A 27,044-nucleotide genomic window follows, 5' to 3' on the forward strand; every position below is an offset into this window, starting at 1 on the left:
TTACCTTGTCACATTCATTATTTAATTGTCTTCCTGTGGCACTCTTTACCTTGTATGTTATCCTTTCTCAACTCTGTTTCCTTCCTTGGTCATGCTTTATTATTCATCTTGTTAATTTTTCAACCTCACTGCCCGTTTTTTGAGCTTTCTGTTACTGTCGTTTTCTAAAGGCTCTCTCTAGCTGCAACAGAATTTCCCAGAACCTTCTAGCACTTTGATTATATCTCTTCGTCTGTTACATAGACACCACTAGAAAGAACGAGGAGGACATGTGGCACCTTAGAGACTAACAGATGTATTTGAGCATAAGCTTTCGTGGACTAAAGCCCACTTCATCAGATGTATGCAGTGGAAAATACAGTAGGAAGATATAGCTATATATACAGAGAACATGAAAAAATGGGGGCTGCCATACCATCTCTTAATGAGACCAATCAATTAAGGTGGGCTATTATCAGCAGGAGAAAAAAAACTTGTAGTGATAATCGGGATGGCCCATTTTAAACAGTTGACAAAAAGGTGTGAGTAACAGTAGGGGAAAAATTAGCATGGGGAAATAGTTTTTAGTTAGTGTAATGACTCATCCACTCCCAGTCTTTATTCAAGCCTAATTTAATGGTGTCCAGTTTGCAGATTAATTCTATTTCCCCATGCTAATTTTCCCCCTACTGTTACTCACACCTTCTTGTCAACTGTTTGAAATGGGCCATCCTGATTATCACTACAAAAGCTTTTTTTCTCCTGCTGATAATAGCCCATCTTAATCGATTGGTCTTGTTAAGAGTTGGTATGGCAGCCCCCATTTTTTCATGTTCTCTGTATATATGTATATCTCTTCCTACTGTATTTTCCACTGCATGCATCTGATGAAATGGGCTTTAGCCCACGAAAGCTTATGCTCAAATAAATTTATTATTTTCTAAGGTGCCACAAGTACTCCTCGTTCTTTCTGCTGATACAGACTAACACGGCTATCGCTCTGAAATAGACACCCATTCTAAATCTTCTGCTTGGTGTCTCAATAGCAGCAAAGAATAGACCATTATTCCATTCTGCAAACAGACCCACCAGCACATCTGATCTGGGGTTAAATACGATAACCTTCTTCCTGTATGGGTTTCCTTCTAAACCCCATTGAACTGTAGAAGAAAGCATGATTTACCTGAATCGGCCCTTATTCTGCAAAACTCTTCCTCTGGCTCTGCTTCGCTGGCAGTACCTTCAAATGTACTTGTGTGTGCTCTCCACAAAGTGCAGTAGGAGATATAAGCGGGGCTTAAAAAATCCACACCCTAGTGGGGTGTAGAGAACTTCCTCTAGAGAGAGTATAAAACCAGTACCATGAAAACAACAGGATTCTGGTCACGCTCTGTGAAACTGATCACAGTCATGGCTGTTTCTCTCTTGCTGCTCTAAAATCTCCTACAGGGGAACAGGATAGGAACGGTCTTTTCCCTTTTGCCTCATTCTCACAGAGTGACTCCAGTAGATGGAAGCAACAAATGCAGATTCCAAGTATAGGCAGAGGCAAGAACCAAAGACTGATTATTTTAACTGCGTCTGTCCACAGTGACCAAAGTCATGTAAACTTGTCCATACTGAAGCCATGAAAGCTGTGACTGGGCAAAGTATGTGGGTGATCTAGGGAGATGTTCCCCCTTTCAGAAGCCTGGACATGTGTGGGGGGAACATAGCTATCCCTTGTCAAAAGTCATGGGGAAGGAGGGGTAAGGAAAGAATCCCTGCAAGAGGCAAGGTGAGAGAACACCTTGGGTCCCCCTTTTTCCAGGTAGCCATGTGACAGGAAGAACTCCAAAATGTCATGTTCCTTCATTCGAACCTCATAGGTGCTATGGTAATACCGATATAAATAATATGAAACGTGAAACCCCCAAACAGAGTCCAGGGGCACTATCTTGGTGGGGATCTGAGCAGTCCCCTTCAGCTGCTGGAGCAAGGCAGACAGTATATTTTTCAGGAGGCACTGCCCCTTAGAACTCACTGATGATGCTTCCTACTCTGCAGGACAGTGGTGAATTTGGCCTTAGTAGTGTCCTTATCTCAAACGATATGCAGCTTGGCCTCTCTCTTTCTCTTTTTTTTTTTGAAGTAAGAATTGTGCCTAAAACTGGATTAGCAAGTTGTTGCCAGTTAGGATTACAATGCATTGCAGAGCGGTTCACATTTCTTTTGGTTGGTGAAAGCCAGAGAAGAACAATGTTGCCCATTGCTAATAAATAATCAACACTTTTTTCAGAGAAGCAACTGTAAGAAAAATGTAATTGCCTACCCATCCTCAAAAAGCCAGCACTGAACTCAGCAAACCTTTCCAGTTACCATCCCATCTCCAAACTTCCAGTCTTAGGCAAAATCATTGATTAAAATAGTGACAATCAAGCTCTATCTCATGATTCTGTCGACATCCTGGATACATTGCAATCAGGCACTCTAAAAGATGATCTCCTCCTGGAAATGGAGAGTGACTTAATCTTAATGCACATACTGTTTGATATGCCTGTAGTTTTGGCTCCAGCCAAGCATGGGGTGCTCCTTTTCCACTCGTATTCATGACATAACTAGATTTAGACAGGGCAGAACTACAGTGGCTCAACTCATTCCTTCTAGCAGGACCCAGAGAGTAGTGATGCTTTTCATCCCAAAGGCCCTGCCCTGTGGGGTCCCTTGAGGATCCATCCTGTTTCCCCATCTCTTCAGTATCTACATGGCTACTTACAGAGATGGTAAGACATCTGGGGCACTGATGCCAATGGTGCACCATTGACACCTACCTGTCTGTTTTATTTTACACCAAGGCAACCAACAGCATCACAAGCATATGCCAATGTGTACATGAAACAAATATCCATGAAGAGCAGCTGGCTCAAACTCAGTCCAATCAAGAAGTGATACTGGTTGGAAGCAGGGAAATACACTTAAGAACTAAGCTGGACATTGTCCTCCTTTTCCATTGAACTCATGTTTGACTAAAAGATAAAATAGCATCAGTACACGAAAAAACCACCTTTCATCTGTAGCTTGTTAAGAAACTCCACCTCTTTCTGGATCTGGGCACACTTATCCATGCATTTGTTATCTCCACATTGGATCACTGTACCAGGGCTGAATGTAGAAGCAAAGCAGAGTCTCCAGTTTTGTGCAGGAAGAGGCTTCTCACTACCTCAACAGGACAAGCTGCTGCAGGTACCTCAGCCATGTGTTCCACTCCCTCTCCTGGCTCCCGGTCTGATTCCATTGCCAGTTCAAGTTCTTAGTCCTGATTTTCAAAGTCATCAATACCTCAGGACCACCTCTCATTCCTATCTATCTACCAAGACAGCTATGCTGCTCTAGAGCAATGCAGTTCTCGAAATTCAAGATGAAGTATTAGTGTTCTAGCTTGGGGAGGTTTAAGTGTGGAGATCAGAGTAATCCAGACCACCCATAAGGCATATTGCAAGACCCTCTTTTGAGAATGCCTTCCTGCAATGGCCAGACTGATTAAAAATACATGGAAAAACTATTCACTGAGTATGTTTTTTTTTTTTTTAAGGCAGAGTAATTTGGGATTAAATTTAGCAAGTTTACGTTTAGATTTTTTTTGGGGGGTGCTGCCAAAAGTGGCTTACAAGTTACATTGTTTTAGTACAACAGGACAATTAGTATAGAATCAAGACTCCTTGTATCGCTTCAGAAACAGTTTACAAGAGTAGTGACATTGAGTTAAATGGGGGAGTTCAATTAAAGCAAGATGACATTGACAGTTTTGTTTCAAAATTAGTGGAGCCTGAAAGACAAAGTAGTTGTAGAGAATGGGGGTGTATGTGTATAACATAATTCTTTGTAAGTGTCTCAAAATTTAAGGGGTGACCTTGCGTGCACATGGCTTCTAAAGACTTTCATTTTGTGCCTAATGGAGCGAGTAAAACTTTAAAACAGTAACACTCTATAGGTTGAATTCATAGATATTGACTGTTGTTCTTAATTCACTACAAACATTTGGCCTCTGTTGTTTCTAGCTATCTTGCTTCCAGATTTAATCCACTTCACATAGTAATCCATTAATAAACTAGTAGAAAAAAATCAGTTTAATGAACATGTCCATTTTTGTTTTTTTCCCTTATGAACTCATTAAACAGATTTTAAAACAAAAGTCTTGTCAGTGTTCATCATATGATATAACCTCGTATTCATATGTTTGGGGTTGAATATTTGAACTGTCATGTATATTCCAAACATCAAACATTATGAAAAATGTTTTTTGTTTTGTTTTTTTAATAATCTATTCCTGTAAAAGCTGCAGTTTATACACGAAGCAATGATTTTGTACAACCTGACTTACAATAATGCTTACTTTAGTGCTCTAGATTCTAAAGTGGGTCAGATACATTCAAAATGAAGTTGTCACTTCTGATCAACTTATAAAATCTGAGCATAGAGAAAGAATAGTTGTCTGACATTCTGTTACATAGTACATAGAATTTATTAATTCTATTGATCACGTCTAAAACTTGACATTCTTGCACTGAACGTCTTGACTCAGTTGCCAGTTTTTATAATACAAAAACATTCCAGCTGTAAATGTTGGTTTTACCACTTTGGAGCTTCAGCAGTAGATTTTTCAAGTTCCAGTATTTTGCTTCATGCTCAGATGGTCTTAGTGTTCAAATCCACCCCAACGTAGAAAGGAAAGGAGTGGCCTGGATAATAGAAATCAAGCATTGAGTCTAATTTATCATTTACTTTTTTGTGACTGAATAACAATTTTTAGCTACTCAGAGTTGCCACCCAATATTATGGGAAGGGAGAGAAGACATGTTTTGTTGTCTGGAATCTATTTAGTTCCAGAATCGTGGGGATTTTCGCTAGGATTTTGTTTCAAAACATAACCTTACATACATAATAGACCAGGATGGCACCCCCATTCTGATTGTGATCTCTGTGGGCCATCAATCCAATCCTAAAATGGGATACCTTGATCAGTGTAAGGATTGACGTCTATGTTCACACCGTAACGTTAACCTACGGTCCACAAACAAATGAGTTTGGCTTGAAAGACTACAAATAATGGCACTACATTTAATACAGTGTGTAGTGTTTTTTCTGATACCTGCTTTTGTAGCCTTAATACATATTTATCTGTTATACAGATCCTCTGTAACCATATAAATCAGATAAGGAAACACCTGTGCTGAGGCAGTTTCCTTGCTTTCTAGTAGAGCTGCAAGATTGCCACTTGCGTACGGATGTGCAGCATTCCGGTTTAGTAGATTACTGCAGGTTGCATTTAGTGTTCTATGCCTGCAGAGAAGTTTTGAGCTACTGACTTTTTCAGAGGGCATTAGTTTAAAGAAAGCTGCAACGGGAAACTTACATGTCAGTTTTTTGAAGGAAATTAACATTTCAGAGTAACTTGGACTTTGTTAATTTAACCAGTATGTGAGGGACTGAATGATTAGAGTCTGTGAATCTCTGCACTGCAGAGGGAAAACAAAGTCTGTACAAGAGACTATCCTTATTAGACAGCCTGATATCTTAAGCCAGCTGCAAAGTATCCCCCCAAATATGAGTACAATTCTACTTCACCTTTCTTAGAAGACCACCTCTGTTGAGCAACCAATCTTTGCTCCCCTAACTAGTTGTTTAAACCCAGTTTCCCTGTATTACTAATATACCCTTCACTACCCACTTCTCGGCAGTAACTAGTTATTGCCTTATCGAAAGTCATACACTCAACATGCAGCCTAAGTGACCGGGATAAGTGCAGACATCCCCGTAAAGGGGGAATCCACCACCAACACCAGGCCACAGTGGTTCAGGACTACCGTAGCCTCTGCGGCTGGTGAATCCAAGCAGTTACGTCTGCACTGAACCTCACCCAGTGAATTGGTATGTATGAAGCCAATGTGGCACATGGATCAAGATCCTTAAATGGGTTCATCTCACTTTTTCCTGAAGCAGTTACTCTAGGTCTAACTGGATGGGGTCTTCAGAGATTAGAATATACTTGGGGGAAAAATAAATGTTCTATTTAAATGAAAATGACAGGTCTGCCATCAATTCCAAATCCTGATAAACTCCACACAGTGAGAAACGGGTGCATGTTTGCCTCTTCAAGTGGCGCTTAACCTGCTCTTGCTTCTTTCCTGGGTCTCATGGCGTCTTCATTTCCTTTCTCTGTCATTTTTCTTATTGTTCACACAGACATTACCCTGCTTTCTGTTCGCTTCGCTCTCCCACTTCCTCTCTCTCAAGGGGTCTGCTTTCAGAATCAGCTCTTCTCTCTTTTATTCTGCGCTGCCTAGCTCTTTTAGCCAAAGGACCATCAGATGCTAATGTTCCGAACCTACTGCCACTAAAGGAGATTCCCCAAAATATTTCACATGCTATTAAATAGTAAAAGAGAAGAGAATCACTGTGTTGTACCCCCTTACAGTAGTGAGCCTGACATTAGGGAGCTGCAGTATTTGAAAGCAGCAGTATAGGGGCCCCCATTTGAGATCATAAACCCAAATGACACATGTCTTAATACTGATGTGATTCTAGCTTTGTTTTTTTAACTGCCAATCAAAATGGAAACTGGTTTGTAGTTTAATGCTGGACACAAGTGACAGTGTTACAAGGGTTCGATTTATTACTTGCTACAGTCACTGGCTTCAAGGTAAGTTGTCAAGAAATGTAAACTCTCATGTGTCCTTTTCATTCTCCAGTCCTCAGTTCTATACCCAGTATGATTCTGGCCAAAGATAAAAGGAATAATTGACTAGGGCCAGAAATTAAACCCATTATCGAACAGTATATTGCTGAGCATGACTCTAGTTTACCGGGCCTACACCACCTGTCAAGAACTTGTTTTGTAGAAGAGGTAAGTGTCTAATAATATAGTAGGATTATCAGCTCCCAGATTCTGCCATCAAAAAATAACCTGACACCTGCTCTTTACATAGAGTTAAAAACTTTGGTGTTTAAGTCACATTGGCCCAGTCTAGTAAAGTGATCGTTTTAGTGGGCTATCATGCTGCTACAGTGACATGAGTGCAACTTTCTGAATTATATTAGCTTCAATATTTTGATCTTTGATATCAGCACCAAGTTAAAAAGGTGTGCTCTTTCATTTATTGACATTTCATTTTTGTCAGAGGAAAATGGTGTGTGTACTATTAAGGAGAACCACAAAAAACTCAGTGGGGTTAAAAATAAGGTACCGGTACTTTTGTTTTTTTTAAAGTAAATAAATAAAAAGAAAAGATACCAAGCTGCAGCGAAACACAATTGGAATACAGAAGTGAACAGACCACATAATATTTGTACTTAATTCTGTTCTTAATAACGTGTGCGGTATGCTTATTGAAGTCCATGGGAGTTGGTCACATACTTTCTAGGGCAAAATTTAGCCTTCAGAATCTCTATTGCTTGTATAGTTGCAATGCATGGAGGTGTTTGGGGATGAGGTTGTTTTGTTTTTATTCTTTTTGTCTGCATACTTATCAAAGGTATTTCAAATCCTGGAACATATATCAAAATTTCAAATAAAAGCAAACAAACTGATTATCCTTTTAGTATCCTACCTGTGTGCATCCAGCTGGAAGCAGTAAATCATATTCATGAATTAAAGGTGACTTGTAAAATAACTTTTTAAAAGGGAGTAGGGGTTGTGCCTTTTTCTGTTTTTGTTCTGTTTCTCTTTGATAGTGGAAGAATCTCTTTGGATGGTAGGGGGAATCTTTTTCGTGGTGGCTTTTTTAAACATCCACCTCAAATATTAAGTTTGGTCCTCCTTTTTTCTGCTGGAAGCCTCTTTAGAGGATCCAGAGAACTGGAATAAGAGCTTTTTTAGCTCTCAGGTGACGGGACAGGGTATAGAATCTTAAATAGTTAGCAATCGGGTATTTAAGTTAAATATTGTGCTGCTTCCCAGGGGTTCTCAGGGTTGTGAGGCACCTCGCTATCACCTGCCGTTAGCATGAGGAAGCCTTGTCTGTACCTGCCTCATCTGTACCTGGGTCAGCTTCCTGACTCCTCAGGCAACACAAGCACTCCCCTCTAGGCCAATGCAGACCTTGCTTTCTCTACAAACTAGCAATAGGCACCCCTGGAGCCCTCCGATCATGTCTCTGAAGCATCCAGCCCCTGGTCCATTGAACATGCACAGTATTCACAGATTTGTTGCCTCTAAAGAAATAGTATACCCCAGCTTACCCATTTCACTTTAGGTCACCACTCCACTTAACACACAGCACTTATACTTGTTTTCACTATTGACGTGTCTATGTTTATTTTAAAAAGAAGAGAGATAATAGCAAAGTAGAAGTATTGGAAACAAATTGTTACATATAAAATCATAACAAACATTCTACCACCTACACTTACTTCTCTAGATACTTTCATGTCTTACAGAGCAATGTTCACCCAAAGTCCTTCCAGCATTTTTACAGCCAGCATTATACCCCAACAATCTATTGTCTTTACTCATAAATAGGATCCCCTCCTGCTGTTTATCTCTTGAGGATTTTGCATTAACATATTAACATCATTAAATCTTGATTAACATTTGGCTCAGTATGCACTGTGAGACACACTTCCTGCTTGACAGGAATCTGCCTGAGACATATCACCTCCTAGTTAGCTACCTTAAGAATGTCATTTTCAGTAGAGACACACAAGTCCTTAAATACTATCTGTAAAACATAGTGCAGTGATGATGACAACCACAGGGCTGCTGGCTCTCTTTAGAGACCTCACATGTGCCACCCTTTAATGATTTATCCTAGTATCTGACCCAGGGAGTGCCTGTAAAACTTCATGCACTCTTTCTGCCAGTTGGCACCAAGAGGTTCCTGGGTCACAAAACTTGCTGTTATTTTTTTAAAAAAAGGAAGAGAGTTGAATAAAAATATCTTCCCCTCTCATTTAGGGTCTAATCCAAAACCCACTGAAATCATTGGTCATTTTTCAGCTAGGTCTATAGGGTATTTCTACATTCTGCACAGACAGACTTGCACTAGTTTTGCTCAAGCTAGTGAGCTAAAAATAGTGTGGCTATTGCGGTATGGTCGGAGGCTCAGGGTAGCCACCTGAGCTTGGACCTAAGGAGCTGAGTGGGCTTGGACTTTGGCAGCTAATCCAAGCCACTGCCCATGCCACCACGTCCACACTGCTATTTTTAGTGCTCTACCTTGGGCAGAGCCGGCACCTGTCTCTCTGCCTGGCTTAGGAGGCATGCTCCCAGCCGCAGGTAGGTAAGACCTGGATTTCTAAAATTAAAAAAAAATAAAAATCAGAAATTGTGTAAAATGACACACATCTCTTTCTATTCCCTCCATCACTTTCCTGAATTTCACATGCTCATGGCCTCCCAAAACATTCACATTTTGGACTAGAATATTCCATGCTTCTAGTCTGTGTAAATACTTGTAAAAAAAAGTTTTAGGAAAACTCTTTCAGCTATAAGTTCAGCAAAGGTGGGGGGAAATGCCCATTTAAAAATACTCTAGACATTCGTTTTTTTGGCAGAATACACAAAAAATGTCCATATCAAGTTTTAAATGTCAAACTAGTGACTTTGATCATTCAAAAAGAATAATTTTAGTTTATCAAAGATGAGTGAATTTGTGCATTACTAGTTCAGGCCCTGATTCTGCAAATGTCTGGCAATGGGATGACTCACATGAGTTAAATTATGCATGTATGTGTTTGCAGGACCAGAACATAAGTGCACACTTATGGAAAGTGTGCAGCAGGAAATAAACTCTGCAATTAGATCACCACCATGTTCTCTTTTACTTAAAACAAAACAATTTAAATTCAAAAAATCCTAGATAGTAGTGTAACATTCTGGTTGTAGTGTTAAGCGTTCAAATTAGAACATTCCAATAGTTAAAAATGCTAGACAACATTCACTCAGACATCTTGTGTGTATATTTTCTCTATCTCATTCTTCCTGTTAAAGGAAAATTTTACTGTATTATGGTTAGTGTGTGCCAAAAACTACACAGGAATTTCCTGACTTGGGTGTTCCACAGCTCTGATGTTACATTTTGTACTTATGATGAGATCAGACACTCACATCCTTGGTTGTGAGATTTTAATTGAGGATGAAAATAATTGTAGCCCCAATAATTTTTGCCAGTTGTTTGTCATTTAGATAGCCAAAATGAAGTAGTGAAATTATTAATGGGAGCTACATGAAATTTGTTTAGATACTGTAGTACAAAGGCACTATAATGCTAGATTATTTCCTACCTGAACATCCTTGAACTGATCTAATGCCAAAGACTGCCAATAATGTTTGCACAAAAGTGACATAGAAGGGGTCAAAATAGAATCCATGCAGTTTGTTACAGATTCAAAAACTGGATATATGTATCTATGTAAAGACACAGTGTTTCTTGAAATAGTATTTAAATTTATTCTGTTAAATATACTTTGGCTTTCTGATGTCTTAAGTATCAGTTTCTTTAAGGTAACGTATGAAATGGGTGCGGAGGGAGTTACATCCTTTTTTAAATTATTATTCTTATTTTTGTTGTATGAAGAAGGCCTGAAAGGTTTTCTACTTGATGATTTCCTTAAAAATATCAGGAATGTTTCAAGGGATGTTCATTTTTTTGTTGAAGACCTTACTGGAAGACTCAGAAATATGCAGGGATAGCTTGTTCACTCCTTTCTTGAAGGGGCAGGGTGTTAAATCTTTAACAACGAGAAATTTTCTCTGAAGTGTGATACCTGAATAGAAGGTAAGAGTTTTAAACAGTCTGAGTTTTAAACACTTCCCATTTCAATTAATCGGGGTTCAGTTCCTTTGTATGAGATGTCAAGATCATACTAATTTTCCAGTCATCCATACAGTATTCCAGGAGAGACAAGACTTCAATTTCTAATGTAGAAAACAAGAAAACAAAAAAACAAATCTTTTCTGGCTGCTGCTAGGGCATCTAAATCATGTTGAGGGAAAAGTCAGATCCCCAGAGTGTGGCAGCAATCGATTTTTGTGAAGGTTCAATGGAAAGTGAGAGCTGCAGGGGAGTGTGGAGATGCAGGGAGAGGTGGAGAGGGAGTGGAATGTGATGTTCAAGAAGGAGAGTGACGCACTTAGGAGAATACGTGGGATAGGAATAGACTGAGAGAAACGGGAATGTGGGGTACAGGAGGGAGACTGTAGAGGTACAGGTGGATACTGTGGGGCATATTTGTTAAGTTTACTCGTCTGTAATACCCTGGATCAATATCTTTTTTTTTTTTCTTTAGATATAGGTATAACATTTGCTACCCTCCAATTCTCTGTTATGGTAGCTGTTTTTAATGAGAGCTTATGTGTTTTTGCTAGCAGCTCAGACACTCAAGACTTTTCCAGAACCCCTGGGCCTAGTGACTGCTTTTTAAGTGATCTATTTGTTCCAGCAACTATTCTTCTGTCACCTTAGTCTCTGGTAGTATGTGATCTTTACTACCAGAAAGGAGTGGATCTGGGAGAGGAATAACATCCTCTGTTGAAGACTATTGTAAAGAAATCATTTAGCTTCTCAACAATGTCCTGATCTGCCTTATTTGATTCCATTAATCCCTGGTTTATAGCTGAATTTTGAACCTGAAATGATCATACACACTTCGTAAGGTTATGACAAAGATGTTAGATGTACACTCACCCAAATTCTTGTACAAATGTCCTTTCTGTCTCTGTTTTTGCATCTGTCTCGACAATAGGACTTAGAGGAACAATACCAATAGAGTTTAAGGGGGAAGTAGACCAACCGTTACTGTTTCAAAAGTCTCATGCATTTTTGCGCCTTGATAAGCAGTGCAGTGGAGTGCAAACTTGCAGTTTGTTTCATTTATGATGTCTTTGATTGCTATGGTAATACAACTAATAAGTAGTAATAGTGCATAGGACTGTTTTTTTTAAGTTACTTTTTTGGGGGAAATTAAATGGAATATGAAAAAGATTTGTGATAGTATAGCAAATAGTATTTTAAAAATCTAGCAGATTTTCTCCCTAGAGAAGTCTGGATAAACACATCGCTAAGGTTTGCCAGACAGCAAGAATGTGTCTTCCCTTCTTTGACACAGAACCGCTTTACTGTACATACCAAAAAAAGACTTGCACATATACACAGGGTTTCACAAATATTAAGTCAATGGAAAAGCCATGAATAGCATGTATGTAAACTATATACATTTTACAGTGAACTTTTAAATCTGTGGAAAGGTCTGATGACCTAAGGAAGACTAGAAAGTCTTCATGGTCTGAAGAAGACATTATAATATCCAGAATGACACTTCTGTGTGCTATAGATGTTTCATTGTTCCTTGCAAACTAAAATCTTTGCTGACTTCCTGAAGTCCTCAGCTGAAGAGCTTGGGTTGAGAGGTTTAGGACAGCTCTGGATCATGGACTAACTATTGCATGGATTCTCGTGAAGGTTCACACTACAAATATGTTCCTAGTTTAGAAGTGAATTATGTACATCAGATTGTTACACAGCAAATCTTAATATCTGTTTAATAACTTAAAGAGATTTCCATGCAAAAAACATAATCAAAGGTCAGAGTTAAGATTGTAAATAAATCTTTCTAACTTTAAAGATAGATAAACACTGGCGTTCACAAAATTAAGCATTATAAAGGAAGGAAGTTTATGGTTTTATTTTTAAACAAAATTTAATAACTTTGAACTATAGAACAAAACAACAAACTATAGAATATATAAAAATGATGAGTTAAATTGTCTCAAACAACCTTATCTCAACCCCATTATCCTATCTATGCTCAAACTCCATTCATGAGATATTCTTAGGCAAGCAACCTTTACATTTTCCAACTAAGACAAAATCAACCACATACTACACATCCCACAATTGAAATACTAATATCTGCATCATCTGCCAACCAAATGGCCATAGTATCTCCAGTCTGCTCTCTCCTGACCAACCAGCAACCCGAACATCACACCTTTTAGAGGTCAGACACACAAAGACCTATCCAAATCTCACCTTACCTTCCTAATATTGTTCCCTCAGACCCACCATTGGATGCAATGAACCAATCTTAAATTGTTCCGATCCTCAGTGGCAGGCTTCCTGTAGATACTAATAGATGAAAATTGTATTCTGTGTATGAACAATGGTGTGGCCCCTGCAATCTGAATTCTGATTGCATGATTCATGATGGTTACCCGGCCACAGGCTGTGTATTTCTTGAAGTCCTAATGAAAATTTGTAAGGTATAAACTGCTTAAAATACATTAAAACTACAAGATTCACTGCCAGATTACCAAATTATAGAGTATCAGGTATCTGTGAGCTGTGATATTTGTCAGACTCATGTCTGCCTTCTGTGGAATATACAAATTCTGGCATCAGTGGGAGGCAGGGCAGAGTTTGGAATGCTTTGGAGAACCTAACTTGCTTTTTCCAGAAATGGAGAGGGTTTTGTGCTTTTTGTTTTTTAAGTGTAACTTAACCTTGATTTCCTTCCTTTGCATAGTGTTTGGATTTTTAGAATCACTGTGTTCTTATGTTATATTTCCCTTAAATTAGTGATACTTAATTACAACATCACTCCATCTTAACCAGGGACTTTTCTAATTGTTTCCAAACTGATGTTGGAACTACATATGTGGTACTTGATAGCACTAAAACTAGGTTGCTGATTTGAGGGAATATTTTTTTGTATTGGAATGACCACGTTTTGGTTTATGCACAGTGCCTTCCTCTTTTCCCATGGAACATGACTAAGGTAGTTGGCACCTGTATCTTTCCATTGGTATTTTTCCTGAAGAAAACAAAAGTGCTTACGCAAAATTGGTCTTCTGTTGCTGCTTTCAGTATTTATGGAGCTTTCTCTTTAACAGTCTGGAAATATTCAGTAGAGGCTAAACTGGTCCAGAATTCACTCTTATTGTTGATCATCATTCCACAGATACTTGTTTTAATGCTGTTTACTTTCATTGGTCTGATATGCAGTAACTCTAATCCAAGCCATCGAGATTTCATATTTTACCCAGGACTGAAGTGTGATAAACAGAATGAATGTGAAAGACAATGATCGCTTTAAAAGAGAGCAGTGCCTATTCCCAAAGAATATACATTCCAGTAATTCTGAATCACAGTTCTTGTTGAAATGGAAGCTTCTCTACCATAATATTTCATATGAAATGTTTAGACCACCACCATTAAGAAGTGACTGGTTTGTACAATATTCAGGTGCTTATTGAAAGGTAGTGTGATTGGAAGACTTCTCTAAACTTTGAGGCAATTCTTTATTACATGCTAAATATTTTCTTTTGAGTATTTAAAGGCGATTGTAACGTCACTTTCACAGATTGGTGCAGATTTAACATTCAGTAAACTCTCCCTACATGCTTGCTTTTTGGAGTTATGCAACTTCATTGTATAGAATTTTGTATGTTCTACTGAAAAACACTTATTCAATTAACACTTAAAATAAGATTGTATTAAGAGCTGTCTATGATGCGTAATTTAGCCAAGGAAAATTCATGTTGTATACAAAACAGCATAAAGCCCTCCGACATTTTTATAAAGCTAATTCCAAAAATATTTCAAAATATTATGGGTTGATTATTGGAAATCATGCCAAATCCCTTATGTTGGTATTGGTCCATTCTGGAAGTGACTTCCAGTATTATCTATGTTTATTTTCTTTGGCAGGTGAATTTTACCCACAATTGTGGGTAAAATTTTATTCACAGGAACAGCATTTGTAAGAAACATCCTGCTCAGTCCAAGGGATGGCACATACTCACTTGCTCTGTGGGGATGGTCCGTGCACAGTGTGATCACAGATAGGATTTGTGGGGAATGGAGCATGAATAGTTCATATAGAATCTTCAGCGAATTTAGCTGCCAAACTTAAGTTGCTGAGCATGTGCAAACTGTAGGTTTTTTTGAAGGTTTATATAACTTGGCCAAATTGGGGCAGGTTTTCGTGGGGATGGCAAACGGCATATAACTGACGACAGGGAAAGCCTCCTGAGAGATTTTGAGTCCCTGGAAGCACTAGAACTTCTCAACAAAGCGGTTGTAAGAATATTTTAACGTAGGGCAAACAACGTATTTTCTTCAAGTCTTGTTATTAGAAATTGCTAAACTATTTTTACTGAAGCTTAACAGAAAATTCAGCCTGAGACAGACAGCTGGCACAGAAAATTTCTTCCTGAATGGTTAAAAGAAAAATTATAAGCAACTGAAAACGAGGTCTTATGATATGAAATGTTGGCCTACATTAACTGTATGCATTGCTACCAGCTCCACCGATAATAATGGAATTACATGGATACGTAAGCCATGAAAGAGGCAAACCCAAACTCATGACACACATCATTGTGATTGTAGGTAACTAAATGACCATGGAATCTGGTGCAGAGAACCAGCAGAGTGGAGATGCAGCCGTTACAGAGGCAGAAAGCCAACAGATGACTGTACAGGCACAACCGCAGATTGCAACATTAGCCCAGGTACAAAGTGGTTTGGTTTAATATTTTTACAGCATTGTTCCCAACTGCATAAGGTGTCAGAAGGAAACTGTTTTCTGAGGAGGATGAGAGAATGTTCCATTTTATGTGAGTCTGGAACAGGGAATATGTGTGTTTCATTTAATTTTGTAATGAGAGTTGTACAGTACTACTTGTTGATTTAGCTTCAGTATCATATTGGACTGTGTTAGGACTGAAGTAGTTTTAATGTATAATCCATTTATAAAGAGACTACAGATATAGACTTTTGAATTACTTTGTTTTACTTGTAGCATTCCTTCCCAACATCCTTTAAAGATACTTCGAAACTTTGAATTTCTGTGTTTCTGTACTGACTTGTATAAACAGGCTTTTGCTTAGTTTAGTTAGGAACTTTGTTATGACAGTATACCTGTTTCTTAAGAAAACAACTGATTTGTTTTATATGGTTAAATAATGCAGAGAATACTGCATTATTAACAAAAGGGATGGATATAACGAACATTATAAGCAACAGGAACAGACTTCCATTTGTTGTATGCTGTTTGCTTTTAATCAGAAACTCAAATTCTGCAGTTGTCTCCCTTTTACTGGGGCACTATTAGACCCTTTATTGTCTCAAAAAAAGTTACTTTGTAGAGGCCAGAAATAATGCAAATCTAATTATCTTCTTAATTTCTGGAACCCAGTTCTTTCCCAGGTTCCATTGATGTTTGCCAGGAGTAACTCCAGCGTGTAAATGAGTATAGAATATGGCCTATGGCATCAGTCCCTTGTGTAACAGTTTCACTTTGTAAATTATTTGCATTCCCCCAAAGTATATAAAATTACGTCTCACTCTCATCTCTTTTTTTTGTGAATTTCTGATGTCTGTCTTATGGCATGATTATGAAATCATTTACCACTTTCATGTTTACAAAAATACATGACACCTTGTAATAGGCAAGTGTTAAACTCTTTTCACTGGGATTATGGTTTTATATAATCGACATTGAAACACTCAGAATTTAGCTGTATAGTACTGCAAGTACTTTAGAGGACAGGATTTGAATTCAAAATGATCTAGACAAATTAGAGAATTGGTCTGAAATAAACACAATTAAATTCAATAAAAAGAAGTGCGGAGTTTTTCATTTAGGAAGGAAAAATCAAATGTACAAATACAAAATGGGAAATAAGTGGTTAGGTGGTAGCCCTGCTAGCAGGGATCTGCGGATTATAGTGGATCACAAATTGAATATAAATTGACAATGTGATGCAGTTACTTCTGGGATGTATTAACAGGAGTGTAATATGCAAGACACTGCAGGTAATTGTCCTATTCTACTTGGCACTGGCAAGGCCTCAACTGGAGTACGAAGTCCAGTTCTGGCTGCCACACTTTAGGAAAGTCCGAGAAGACCAACGAAAATGATAAAACCTGACCTATGAGGTAAGGTTAAAAAACCTGGGCATGTTTAGTCTTGAGAAAAGAAGACTGAGGGGAGACCTGATAACAGTGTTCAAATATGTTTAAGTCTATTATAAAGGGGACAGTGATCAATTGTTCTGCCTGTCCACTGAAGGTAGGACAAGAAGTAATCTGCAGCAAAGGAGATTTAGGTTAGATATTAGGGAAAACTTTCTAACTATAAGGATACTTTAACACTGGAATAGGCTTCCAAAGGAGGTTGTGGAATCCTATCATTGGAGGTTTATAAGAACAGTTTGGACAAACACCTGCAAGGGATGGTCTACGTTTATTTGGTCCTGCCGCAGTGCAGGGGCTGGCCTTGATGATCTCTTGAGGTCCCTTTGAGCCCTATGTTTCTATGATTCTATAATTTTATTGTTACATTTTTCGAGGGCTAGGGAATGCTCCCCTAGTAAAGAGAAAAGTTATACTTGCTATTTTGAATAAGGTAAACTGATTCCATTAGGTATGAGTCAGAAACATCTGCTGAAATCATTATCAGATGTTGGCTTAGCTCAACAGCACAACAGCCTTCAGTTGATCAGCTTTGCTTTCATTGGCAAGAACTGCTTCAGTCAGTTGGATTCATTATTAATAAGGCCACATGATGATGGAACTTAATTTGTCTTTAAAAATTACATTAAAAAGCGGATTTTTCTGCAAGTTTGTTTCCCTTCTGCCTGAGAAGCTTGTCTCCCAGATTGTTTACTACCCTTCCTCCAGTCAACTGACATCATGGCACAAGTGCCCCTCAACTGCCAAAGAAGAGTAGCGCTGTGCTACTGTAGCTCCTGGTTTCAGCTGCAGATGGCACATGTGAAATTGGTCAAGTGCCGCTGTGCAGCAATGCAGTGCATCTTTGCAGCAGCCATCTTCACAATAGAGAGCAAAAAGACAGGCACCAAATTTGGAGAATAAAGGGGAGACACCTGGGTGATCCAAGTACAATTTCCCTTGATTTTCTATCAAACAAGGCTTCCACATAAAGGATTGTTGGTTATGGAAATTCAGAGATCAGTCTTTTGAAAATCATTCATTTGTTAAGATATAAATGTGTTCACTTCTGCATTACAATAAATATTAATGCTGCTGTATGACATTATTTGAGGTTCATAGAATTTTTTTAGTCAAAAGTTATTAAGTTGCCTGAAAACTCCATTAAACATAGTGACATTGATTAGCATATTCAAACTTGGGTCTTCAAGGGCTTGTTTGCATGACACAGCAATATACACTAGTGCGTGTTAACGTAGCACTACACAGAACTTTTTATGCTCGCCAGCAGGGTCTGCGTGGCCCAGTTAGCGCACAGCACATTGGTGTTCTTTAGAAATCACACCCCTATAGTGTGCATTGCTTCACCATGTAGACAAGCTCTAAATTAAGCTTCAAAAACCATATTTAGGCACCCATGTTTGAAAATTGTAACCATTGTTCTTTGTAGCAATAAATTTACTCTTAGTTGTGTATCTTTCAGTATAACATTGAAATGACTACCTAGAAGCCATTTGTTTCCATTGAAAACATGCATTGTTACTCTGTTTGAACAGTTGGTCTGTAGGCTTCATTTAAAAGGACATTGCCAGCTACTTGATTTGATTTACTTCGTGGCTATACTTTCTAACAAGTCTCAAAATTTGACTCCCTAACTAATTTTGACTTTTTACAGTTGGCAAATACTCTCCTGCATTTTCTAGTCTGAAAACAAACAGCTCGGCTCCCATATGTTTCTGCTTGTGAGTCAGCAACATCTCATAGAATCATAGAATATTAGGGTTGGAAGAGACCTCAGGAAGTCATCTAGTCCAATCCCCTGCTCAAAGCAGGACCAACACCAACTAAATCATCCCAGCCAGGGTTTTGTCAAGCCGGACCTTAAAAACCTCTAAGGATGGAGATTCCACCATCTCCCTAGATAACCCATTCCAGTGCTTGGAAGGAAATATTCATTGTAGGAATATTCACAGTTCTAGCAATATTTAATTGCTGCAAGGGAGGGACGCATATTAGGTTTTGATTACATTACCTCAAAAAATAAGTGTTTCCTTCATTTCTTGGCAGTGGTTTTATAACATGATGTTTAGAGCCAGTGGGACATTCTTCAGAAAATTAAGTTACAAATTAGGACAAATGTTGGGCCGAGACAGGGGTGTGTTTTTTTGTTTTATTTTGTTTTCTGGTGTCCCTTTTAAACACTTTTGGTTACCAAAGCCCTTCCTAGGAGAAGAGGCATCATCCTTTTACTGCTAAGAATTTTCTTGGTAGTCAAATAATGAGATGCTGCAATAATCTAATATATATTCCCTCTCTCTCTTTTGTAGGTATCTATGCCGACAGCTCATGCAACATCTTCTGCCCCAACGGTGACCTTAGTACAGTTGCCTAATGGACAGACAGTTCAAGTCCATGGAGTTATTCAGGCAGCCCAGCCATCCGTTATTCAGTCTCCACAGGTCCAGACGGTTCAGGTATGTATTAAAGGCTTTCAAACTCCTAACTCATGCATTCTATATAACCTTATCAGTCCACCTTAATCAAACTTATGTGTGTTCTGTGTCATGTCAATTTAGAATATGTTGAAAGGAAAGTCTGTACTGTACTTGTTACCCCATTACTTTTGTCTCTTTCTTTATGGTTTATCTGCTTTTCATTTCCATACATTATTGAGTTTCATTTCCCTCTAGAAGTTGGTAAGCCTATTAGGTTGTGCTTTTTGCTGATACTATTTCTATATCCGGCTTTTACCTGCTGCAAGGTTAACCATTACTAGACCCTTTTTATGTCTGTTTAGTGACTTGTAAGATGTCTTATTTCTGTATCTTAAATGAACAACAACAAGAATTTTAGAGAGTGCCGAATTATTAATGTGGCTGATGTTCAGGAATCAAAGTTTTTGCTTCTTGGAAAACATCTGTACTGATTTGCATGTGTATTTCTACCTCTGGCAGGTTGTAATAAGTGATTTTAATATTTTCGTTTTGAATGTTAACTTTATAAAACCTTAATAATTGCTTGATGCTGTATAAACAAAGAAAGACCGTTCATAATGCACAGGATGAAAAGCCAATCTCAAAACTTATTAAAGACGTGGAGAAAGGCTTCAGTAGTCCAGAAAGCTTTAGTCTTAATCTCTACTGTGGTTCCTTCTCTGAGCAACATTTTAAATTACCTTTTAAATCCAGTGTTGCTGAATATGGAAGCAGGAACTATTTAGGCTGTTACTGACCACATAAGATAAGGATTGTAAATCATTTTTGGGGCATTGGGAACCCACAGAGATGAGAACTAAACTAAGTTAAAGGCTAACTATTGAGATTTTTTTTTATAGAGGTATTTAAACCAGTATTGATTTTAAAAAACATTAGGTGAAACTCATGCTTTAAAATTGGATCATTCTGATAATGATCTTGGTTATTTCCTTGCATTGCTTCAGTTCTGTACTTTCGTCAGCCTCTACCTACCTCAGACCACTGGAGTTAGAGTTTAGTGTTTTATCCTGTTAAAATCTGGAGATGCACAATTTTCAGATGGTATGTGGCACTTGTTTCTGGCTCTAGTGATTCAAGGTAAGAGACTGATGATGAAATCATGTTGGAATTCAGAACAGAGGATGAAATGCAAAAATGTGTTTGGAATGGTGATATTTACAGTCCAGTACTTCACAGTCTGCTATGGTTGTATAACCTGTTAGCATGGCACCAAGGAGGCCTTAAGCACCAAGTATACAGCATAAAACCAGGAAAGGCTCCTGCAGGACCTCCATATCCTTGTAGAGTTTTATAATTGGTTCTGTCACAACTGCACTCCTCATTCCCTTTGTCTCCAGACCCTTCTGCTTTCAATCCCACGTTGCTTCTAGTTACTGTGTCTCCAGACCTGACTGCCTACCTTGCTTTGGTTCTTTGGACTGGATGGAAGCAGGATAGAAAGAAGGAGTTATGGAAAGAAAAAAGTGGGTGGAACCATTATTTATAATAATTTGCCCATTATATATTCTCTCATTTGAGTGACTTAATTGTTAAATACATTTCTGAAGCTAGATGGTTGAGTTTGGGCATCTATGTATCCAGTAACAAGTGATCAGCTATTACTTCTGATTTTCTAGGTCAAAGTCCTGTATAGTACTTGTATTGGGAATGTCTTTCGCATACTGTGAAAACTTGCTTTTAGTGGTAGATTTATTACTGTAGAAGTAGCTTGTTAAACTTGCTTACAGTGGTAAATTTATTCTGTTCTTATTTACAGATCTCCACTATTGCAGAAAGTGAAGATTCACAGGAGTCAGTGGACAGTGTCACAGACTCTCAGAAACGCAGAGAGATCCTTTCCAGACGACCCTCCTATAGGTATGGATGTTAAAAGCTGAAGCATTTTGCTTGATGCATTTATTCAGCAAATGGGTAGACAAATAGTGTGTTTCTGTAGTTAATGTGAGATCTACTTTTTTATTAAAATATTCCTTCAGTGACACATTTCCATGACCAATTTCTGATGGGATGCCAGGAGATAAGCAGAATAAGATAAGGAGGAAGAGAAAAATATCTGCCGTTATGGAGAGATAGGAAAGAAAATCAATTGAGAATAAGCTGAATGCTAAATAAGTCTTTATGTGTAGCATTTAGATACAACTGTGAGAGGAGCCTTAGAAGTCGCTTAAATGGATATTTAATTCTTGGAGCGCCACTGAAATGTGCAGGCAGGTTGCTGCTGTATATTCTGTAGTCTCTGTAAAATCAACCTTTCTGTTTGTTGTTAATGTTGAAACACTAGCAACAGTCAGATTTAATTCTTTCCTTCACCTGAGACTTTCAATGGAAACATGACATTGTGTGGCTCATTAAAACTGCTGTAGGTGGTATTTCAGAATTTGCCATGCTTCTTGGGGAAAACTAGTTAATAACCAAACAGGCTGTAGGTGCCCAGCAGAGAGAGAAGTGGCCTAGTCAAGCTAGTTTACATGTATTATTCTCTTCAAAATGCTCGAAATCAGGAACGCCGTGGGTGTGAGTTAGAGCTAGCCTTCGGCATCTGTAACTTCCATGTAAGCACTTATGCAGCAGAACAACTGGTATTTTTCTTTAAATCAGACATTCATGTCTTCCTTCCTTTAGTAAATGCCCATGAACGTTACAAAGAACAGCTCATTCTGGCAGGGTTGAATTTTCTTCTGTATTTGAGTAAATGAATTACTTTTTAAAATTCAGTACCGTGGAGCAATTGATTATATGTAATTCCATTCAGCAATGCTTTTTGGTGTGCTGAAACTGACACTTATCCTTACTTTGACATGTGAAGGTCTAGAATGAGCCCCACATCCTCAGAAAATGTGCAGGGACAATGTCAGTAGCAGATATGGAGACAGTACTGGAATCACTTATTTGGATCAGAATTGGCCTTGGGACCCATAATCATACTTCACACTAACTCTGATTTGGGGAGCCTTAAAATGAAAATCTCACTTTTTGTTTTAAAACGTACTAACTATGCAGTTTTAATAAGCAGTCACAGCTCCCCTCAATGTCAAAGTGATTTGTGGGTGCTCAGTACTTCTGAAAATCCAGTTATACATTTCTAGCCCTTTTTTTGAAAATTGGCTTGAAAATATAAGCCAGTCACCTGGCTTGAAAACTTGTTATTCATTTTTCCTAGCGTGCACAGGTTATTCTATGTCCCCTTCTATAGCCATTCAGGGTCTTTGAGGGTCCATTAAAGCCATGACGGCAGGCTTCTAGATTTTGTGAGTGCCCCAGGTATGTTTGTAGCTGTGGAGGGCAGGGCTACTGGTGTTAAATCTGCCACAGACTTCCTCCTAGTCAGCTGTCTGCAGCTGAGCTTTCTCCTCTGTTGAGCACCCAGTATGACCTCTGACCACAAGGAAAAGGCAGTTGAACGAAATGAGGCAACAGAGTTTAGTGAACAAGACAGAGCACTGAGAACAAGGGACTCATGCATTCTCATCTCAGATTTAACACTGACTGCGTCTCTAGCCTTGATGAAGTCACTTAGGGCCAGATTCTGTTCCCCTCAAGTCAGCTTCTATGTGCCATTTAGGCAGGGGGCAACTCAACTGGTATAAAGCTCCTATGCCAGCCAGCCTCCCCACCCCAGCGGAAGGGTCATGTTGGGACAGAAAGGACCAGAGTACAGCCAGTTCTCAACTAGCATAACCCAGGCTGCTGTAATTTACATCAGGGACAGGGCTGGTAGAGATCAGCCCACAGAATCAGGGAGCCATAACGAACTCCTTGATGACCACACCTTCACCTTGCTTGTCCATTTTTTCCTCAGATATCTTGCACTTTTTCCACGCCACCTCATGTGCCTGTGAGAAAGTCCCCATCTAAATTCGTAAAGCCACCACCTTATCATCTTTGAAATTCCTTCTTAACACTTTACCTCTGCCACAGCACCTACCATGCCCATCCGGCATTGGTTAGGAAAGTGGTGAGCTGTAATTTCTGCTTTTCTGATAACTGCTGTTTAGTTTTATTATTACCTCATCCCCACAACCCCCCATCTGTTTTGTCTGTTTTGTCCACCTGTCTCATCTTTTCTGTCTCATCACCTGTCTGATGCCTACATTGTAAGCTCTCCAGGGAGATGACTGTTGTCTTTGTTACTTGTCTGTGCAGCGGCTAGCAAAATGGGGAGCTGATCCTCAATTGGGGTTCCTAGGTACTAACAAAGTCTAATTAATAACAACAACAAAGCCCTGTTTCTATCTCTGTCTTCCTCTCAAATTGTTTGGTAATTGACTAGCCTCCTTGGAATACAGCAATATAGGTTTGGCTACCAAAGCCAGGCAGGAAAATTCAGTGTAGTCTGGGCCTGGGTTCTTCAAATGTTTTTGGATGAGAACTAGGGGTGCAAACCACATCAGAACTAATAGATGCTTCATACAAAAACAAAAGAAAATCCCAATTTGCCTTGCTGCCTAATGAAGCCTTTTGCAGTTGCATACGATGGAGCGTGCAGTCAATAAAAGAGAGTTTGCCACTCCTCCGTATTCTTGGTAGAGAGAGTTATCAGTCAGATCGCATCACAGCGGGCAGGTGGTAGACCCAAGTATTTTGGGCAGCTGTTTTGTTGAGCAGCTATCCCAGTCAGTTCTAGACATAGTCAGTGAGATCCATGGCCTTTATGATTACAGTAGAACCTCAGAGTTACGAGCGTCTCGGGAATGGAGGTTGTTCGTAACTCTGAAACGTTTGTGACTCTGAACAGAACGTTATGGTTGTTCTTTCAAACTTTTACAACTGACATTGACTTAATACGGCTTTGAAATTTAACTATGAAGAAGAAAAATGCTTTTAACCATCTTAATTCAAATGAAACAAGCACAGAAACAATTTCCTTACCTTGTCAAATCTCTTTTTAAGCTTTCTCTTAATTTTTTTAGTAGTTTACGTTTAACACAGTACTGTGCTATATTTGCTTTATTTGATTGATTGATTGTCTCTGCTGCTGCCTGATGGCAAACCTCCGGTTCCAAATGAGGTGTGAGGTTGCCCAGTCAGTTCATAAGTCTGGTGGCCGTAACACTGAGGTTCTAAGGTATGTTATGTTTTGTCCATTTTGGCTTTAAATAATTAAGCCAACTCAGTAATTAAACCCAAATTGCTCCTTCCCCCCTTTACTATTGCAAGTCCCAAAGCTTTCTCAAGCAGAACAGTTACCTAATCTGTGGATTTAATTGTGTGACTTTCATTAAAATGCCCAGCTTTGTCTCCTGAACAGATGGTAGGTCATGTGCTGGTTGCACTTCACAATAATTTCTGCCAAGTTTTTGAAACTTAAGTCCCTGGGTGAAGTTTAGGCCTTGGTGGCCTCTGCAGCAGGTACACTCCTCTGAGTGTGGGTGGGGGCAATGAGGGGGTTTGGTGCTTTAAATGCTCTTGCTTTCTTTTTTCACATCTTTCTGTGACTGAAAGCAGAAAACTTGTAAAAAGTATATAAATGATAAAGAAGTTTTTGACGAAAAAGGGAAAATGTGAGTTCTAGATCCAAGTATGCAGAAACACACAGGCTATTCTAGATTGATTCCACAGCACCCTTTTCTGATGGCATTTTTAAAACAGTTACCTAAAATCGTTTTAAAGTGTGCTTTAACTTTTCTTCCCATCCCATGTATTTTATTTCCCTATTTGCTACACTTTTCAGTTTTCCCCAGCACCAAGTAGCTAGTAGAATTGATTTTACTTTCACTTTTTGTTAAAATTTTTACAACACACTGTCTTTGCCAGAAAAATTTTGAATGACTTATCCTCAGACGCCCCAGGAGTGCCAAGGATTGAAGAAGAAAAGTCTGAAGAGGAGACATCAGCACCTGCCATCACCACTGTAACAGTGCCAACTCCAATTTACCAAACCAGCAGTGGGCAGTACAGTATGTAGTTACGTTTATTATTGGTTGTGGTAGTTGGACAGGAAGAAAGAGAACTGTTAAATTCTACTTGCATGACTGTTTGGGCTGGGGTAAAAGAAGCCAATATAACACTAGTTTAATCTGACCCTTATGCAATGTCAGAAGCCTTATTAATCCTGTTCCATGACTCTCTCTATATACTAGGGTCTGTGACTTTTAAGTACATTCCAGCTGTGGGTGTGTAAAATGTATAATTTACATTCCCAAGCCCTGTTGGTTGCTGTTAGTATGGTACATGTTCTACTTTCCATCAGCTAAAACAAACAGATGAACTCCTGTTAAGTGTACAAGAAGGGGAAGAGAAGACCTATCAAATGACTTATTCCTCTTATAAGTGTCCTTTTAAAAGCATTGTGCTATAGTTGCTCCCTGGTCTGTTCCCCAGTCTGCCTCTTGATTTTTTTTAGAGATTGATGTTGCTGACACTCCACTTCTACCATCGATGTACAAATACTGTTCCTGCCAATATCTGCTCTGTCTGATACATCCTGATATAGATGTGGAAAAGCAGAGAAATACTCTAGAGGCGCTGAATGAGGGGATCTGTGTAAGATGTGCTCCCACTGCAGCCTGAATACTGGCATGGAAATTATTGGATTGAGGAAGTGAAAGGGAAGAGGAAACAAAATTATTAGACGGAATGAGAGGCTGGATATGTGTGTGTGGAAACAATGCATGGGAAGGGGATGGAGAGGTAGTGGAGAAGGAGATTCAAGCAGGAAAAGACACTGGAGAACAAAATGGACACAGCAAGGTGAAAGTGGAAGAGAAAAGCGTGTAGGAGAGGAATTAGAGGAAGGAGCAGAAGGAAAAAAAGAGAAAAGAGCAGGTAGCCAACAAGAAAATCATCAACTCAGTAAATACTACAATTCTTGGCTCTACATTGGGCGGGATATAGTTCATCGCAGGGATGTGATTGATAGGAGAGGCAAAACTTGGTCTATATTTTTGTTTGTCAGAAAGGTGGCAACCTTATGGTACTGAATGAAATGATAGGTCATTGCTGAAGAATGACCACTTCTAAAATACAGTTATAGTGACCTATCTGATGTTAAGGTATGTAGTTATACGAGGGATTTAACTCAGATGTTTCAAACTGTTCTTCTGTAACTGGGCTGTAAATGGTAAATAACCATGTAGGATATTGAATAAATTAATCTTTTAACTATTGTATCAAATGTACTTGTTTTCAGTTGCTATCACCCAAGGAGGAGCAATACAGCTGGCTAACAATGGCACAGATGGAGTACAGGGCCTCCAGACGTTGACCATGACGAACGCAGCTGCAACCCAGCCTGGCACCACCATTTTACAATATGCTCAGACCACTGATGGACAACAGATTCTTGTACCGAGTAACCAAGTTGTTGTACAGGGTACGAAACGTCATAATCCATCATTTTATGTTTAGTCCCAGGGGAATTTAACTTGCCAAAATAATTCCCTCAAATATGTCAGAAAAAGCAATTAACAGTTTTGGCACAGATCAAATTCTAAAACAGATAAAATAAATTCAAGACAAAACTATATGTCACATTTTCTCTCACTCGAAACAAACTTAAGATATTTTTGGATATAGAAAATGCTTCTATTTCGGTTCCTGAAAGCTAGTTAACTTTTGCTTTGTCCATACCGTTATTTCCTTCAGCTCTTTCAAGAGAATGTTTGCTATCTGTTCCCCAAAACCTGTGACACAAATT

The 27,044-nt window shown here is 38.8% G+C and overlaps 1 protein-coding gene across 2 annotated transcripts in view; it reads left to right on the forward strand.

Moving 5' to 3' along the window:
• CREB1 (cAMP responsive element binding protein 1) overlaps window positions 1-27,044 on the forward strand; it is a 45,716-nt gene that overhangs the window by 7,379 nt on the left and 11,293 nt on the right. The window contains exons 2-6 of one of the 2 annotated variants that reach the window (XM_073306621.1): window positions 15,348-15,469; window positions 19,241-19,387; window positions 21,165-21,265; window positions 25,163-25,305; window positions 26,538-26,720. In XM_073306621.1, the coding sequence (XP_073162722.1) occupies window positions 15,356-15,469; window positions 19,241-19,387; window positions 21,165-21,265; window positions 25,163-25,305; window positions 26,538-26,720 (688 nt within the window). In that variant the 5' untranslated portion in view covers window positions 15,348-15,355. Of the gene's footprint in view, window positions 1-15,347; window positions 15,470-19,240; window positions 19,388-21,164; window positions 21,266-25,162; window positions 25,306-25,919; window positions 26,174-26,537; window positions 26,721-27,044 lie in introns of those variants that run through there. The other variant, XM_073306622.1, reaches the window with a different exon arrangement.

This window comes from Lepidochelys kempii, chromosome 11 (genome assembly GCF_965140265.1).
Source record: "Lepidochelys kempii isolate rLepKem1 chromosome 11, rLepKem1.hap2, whole genome shotgun sequence".
Lineage (NCBI taxonomy): Eukaryota > Metazoa > Chordata > Testudines > Cheloniidae > Lepidochelys > Lepidochelys kempii.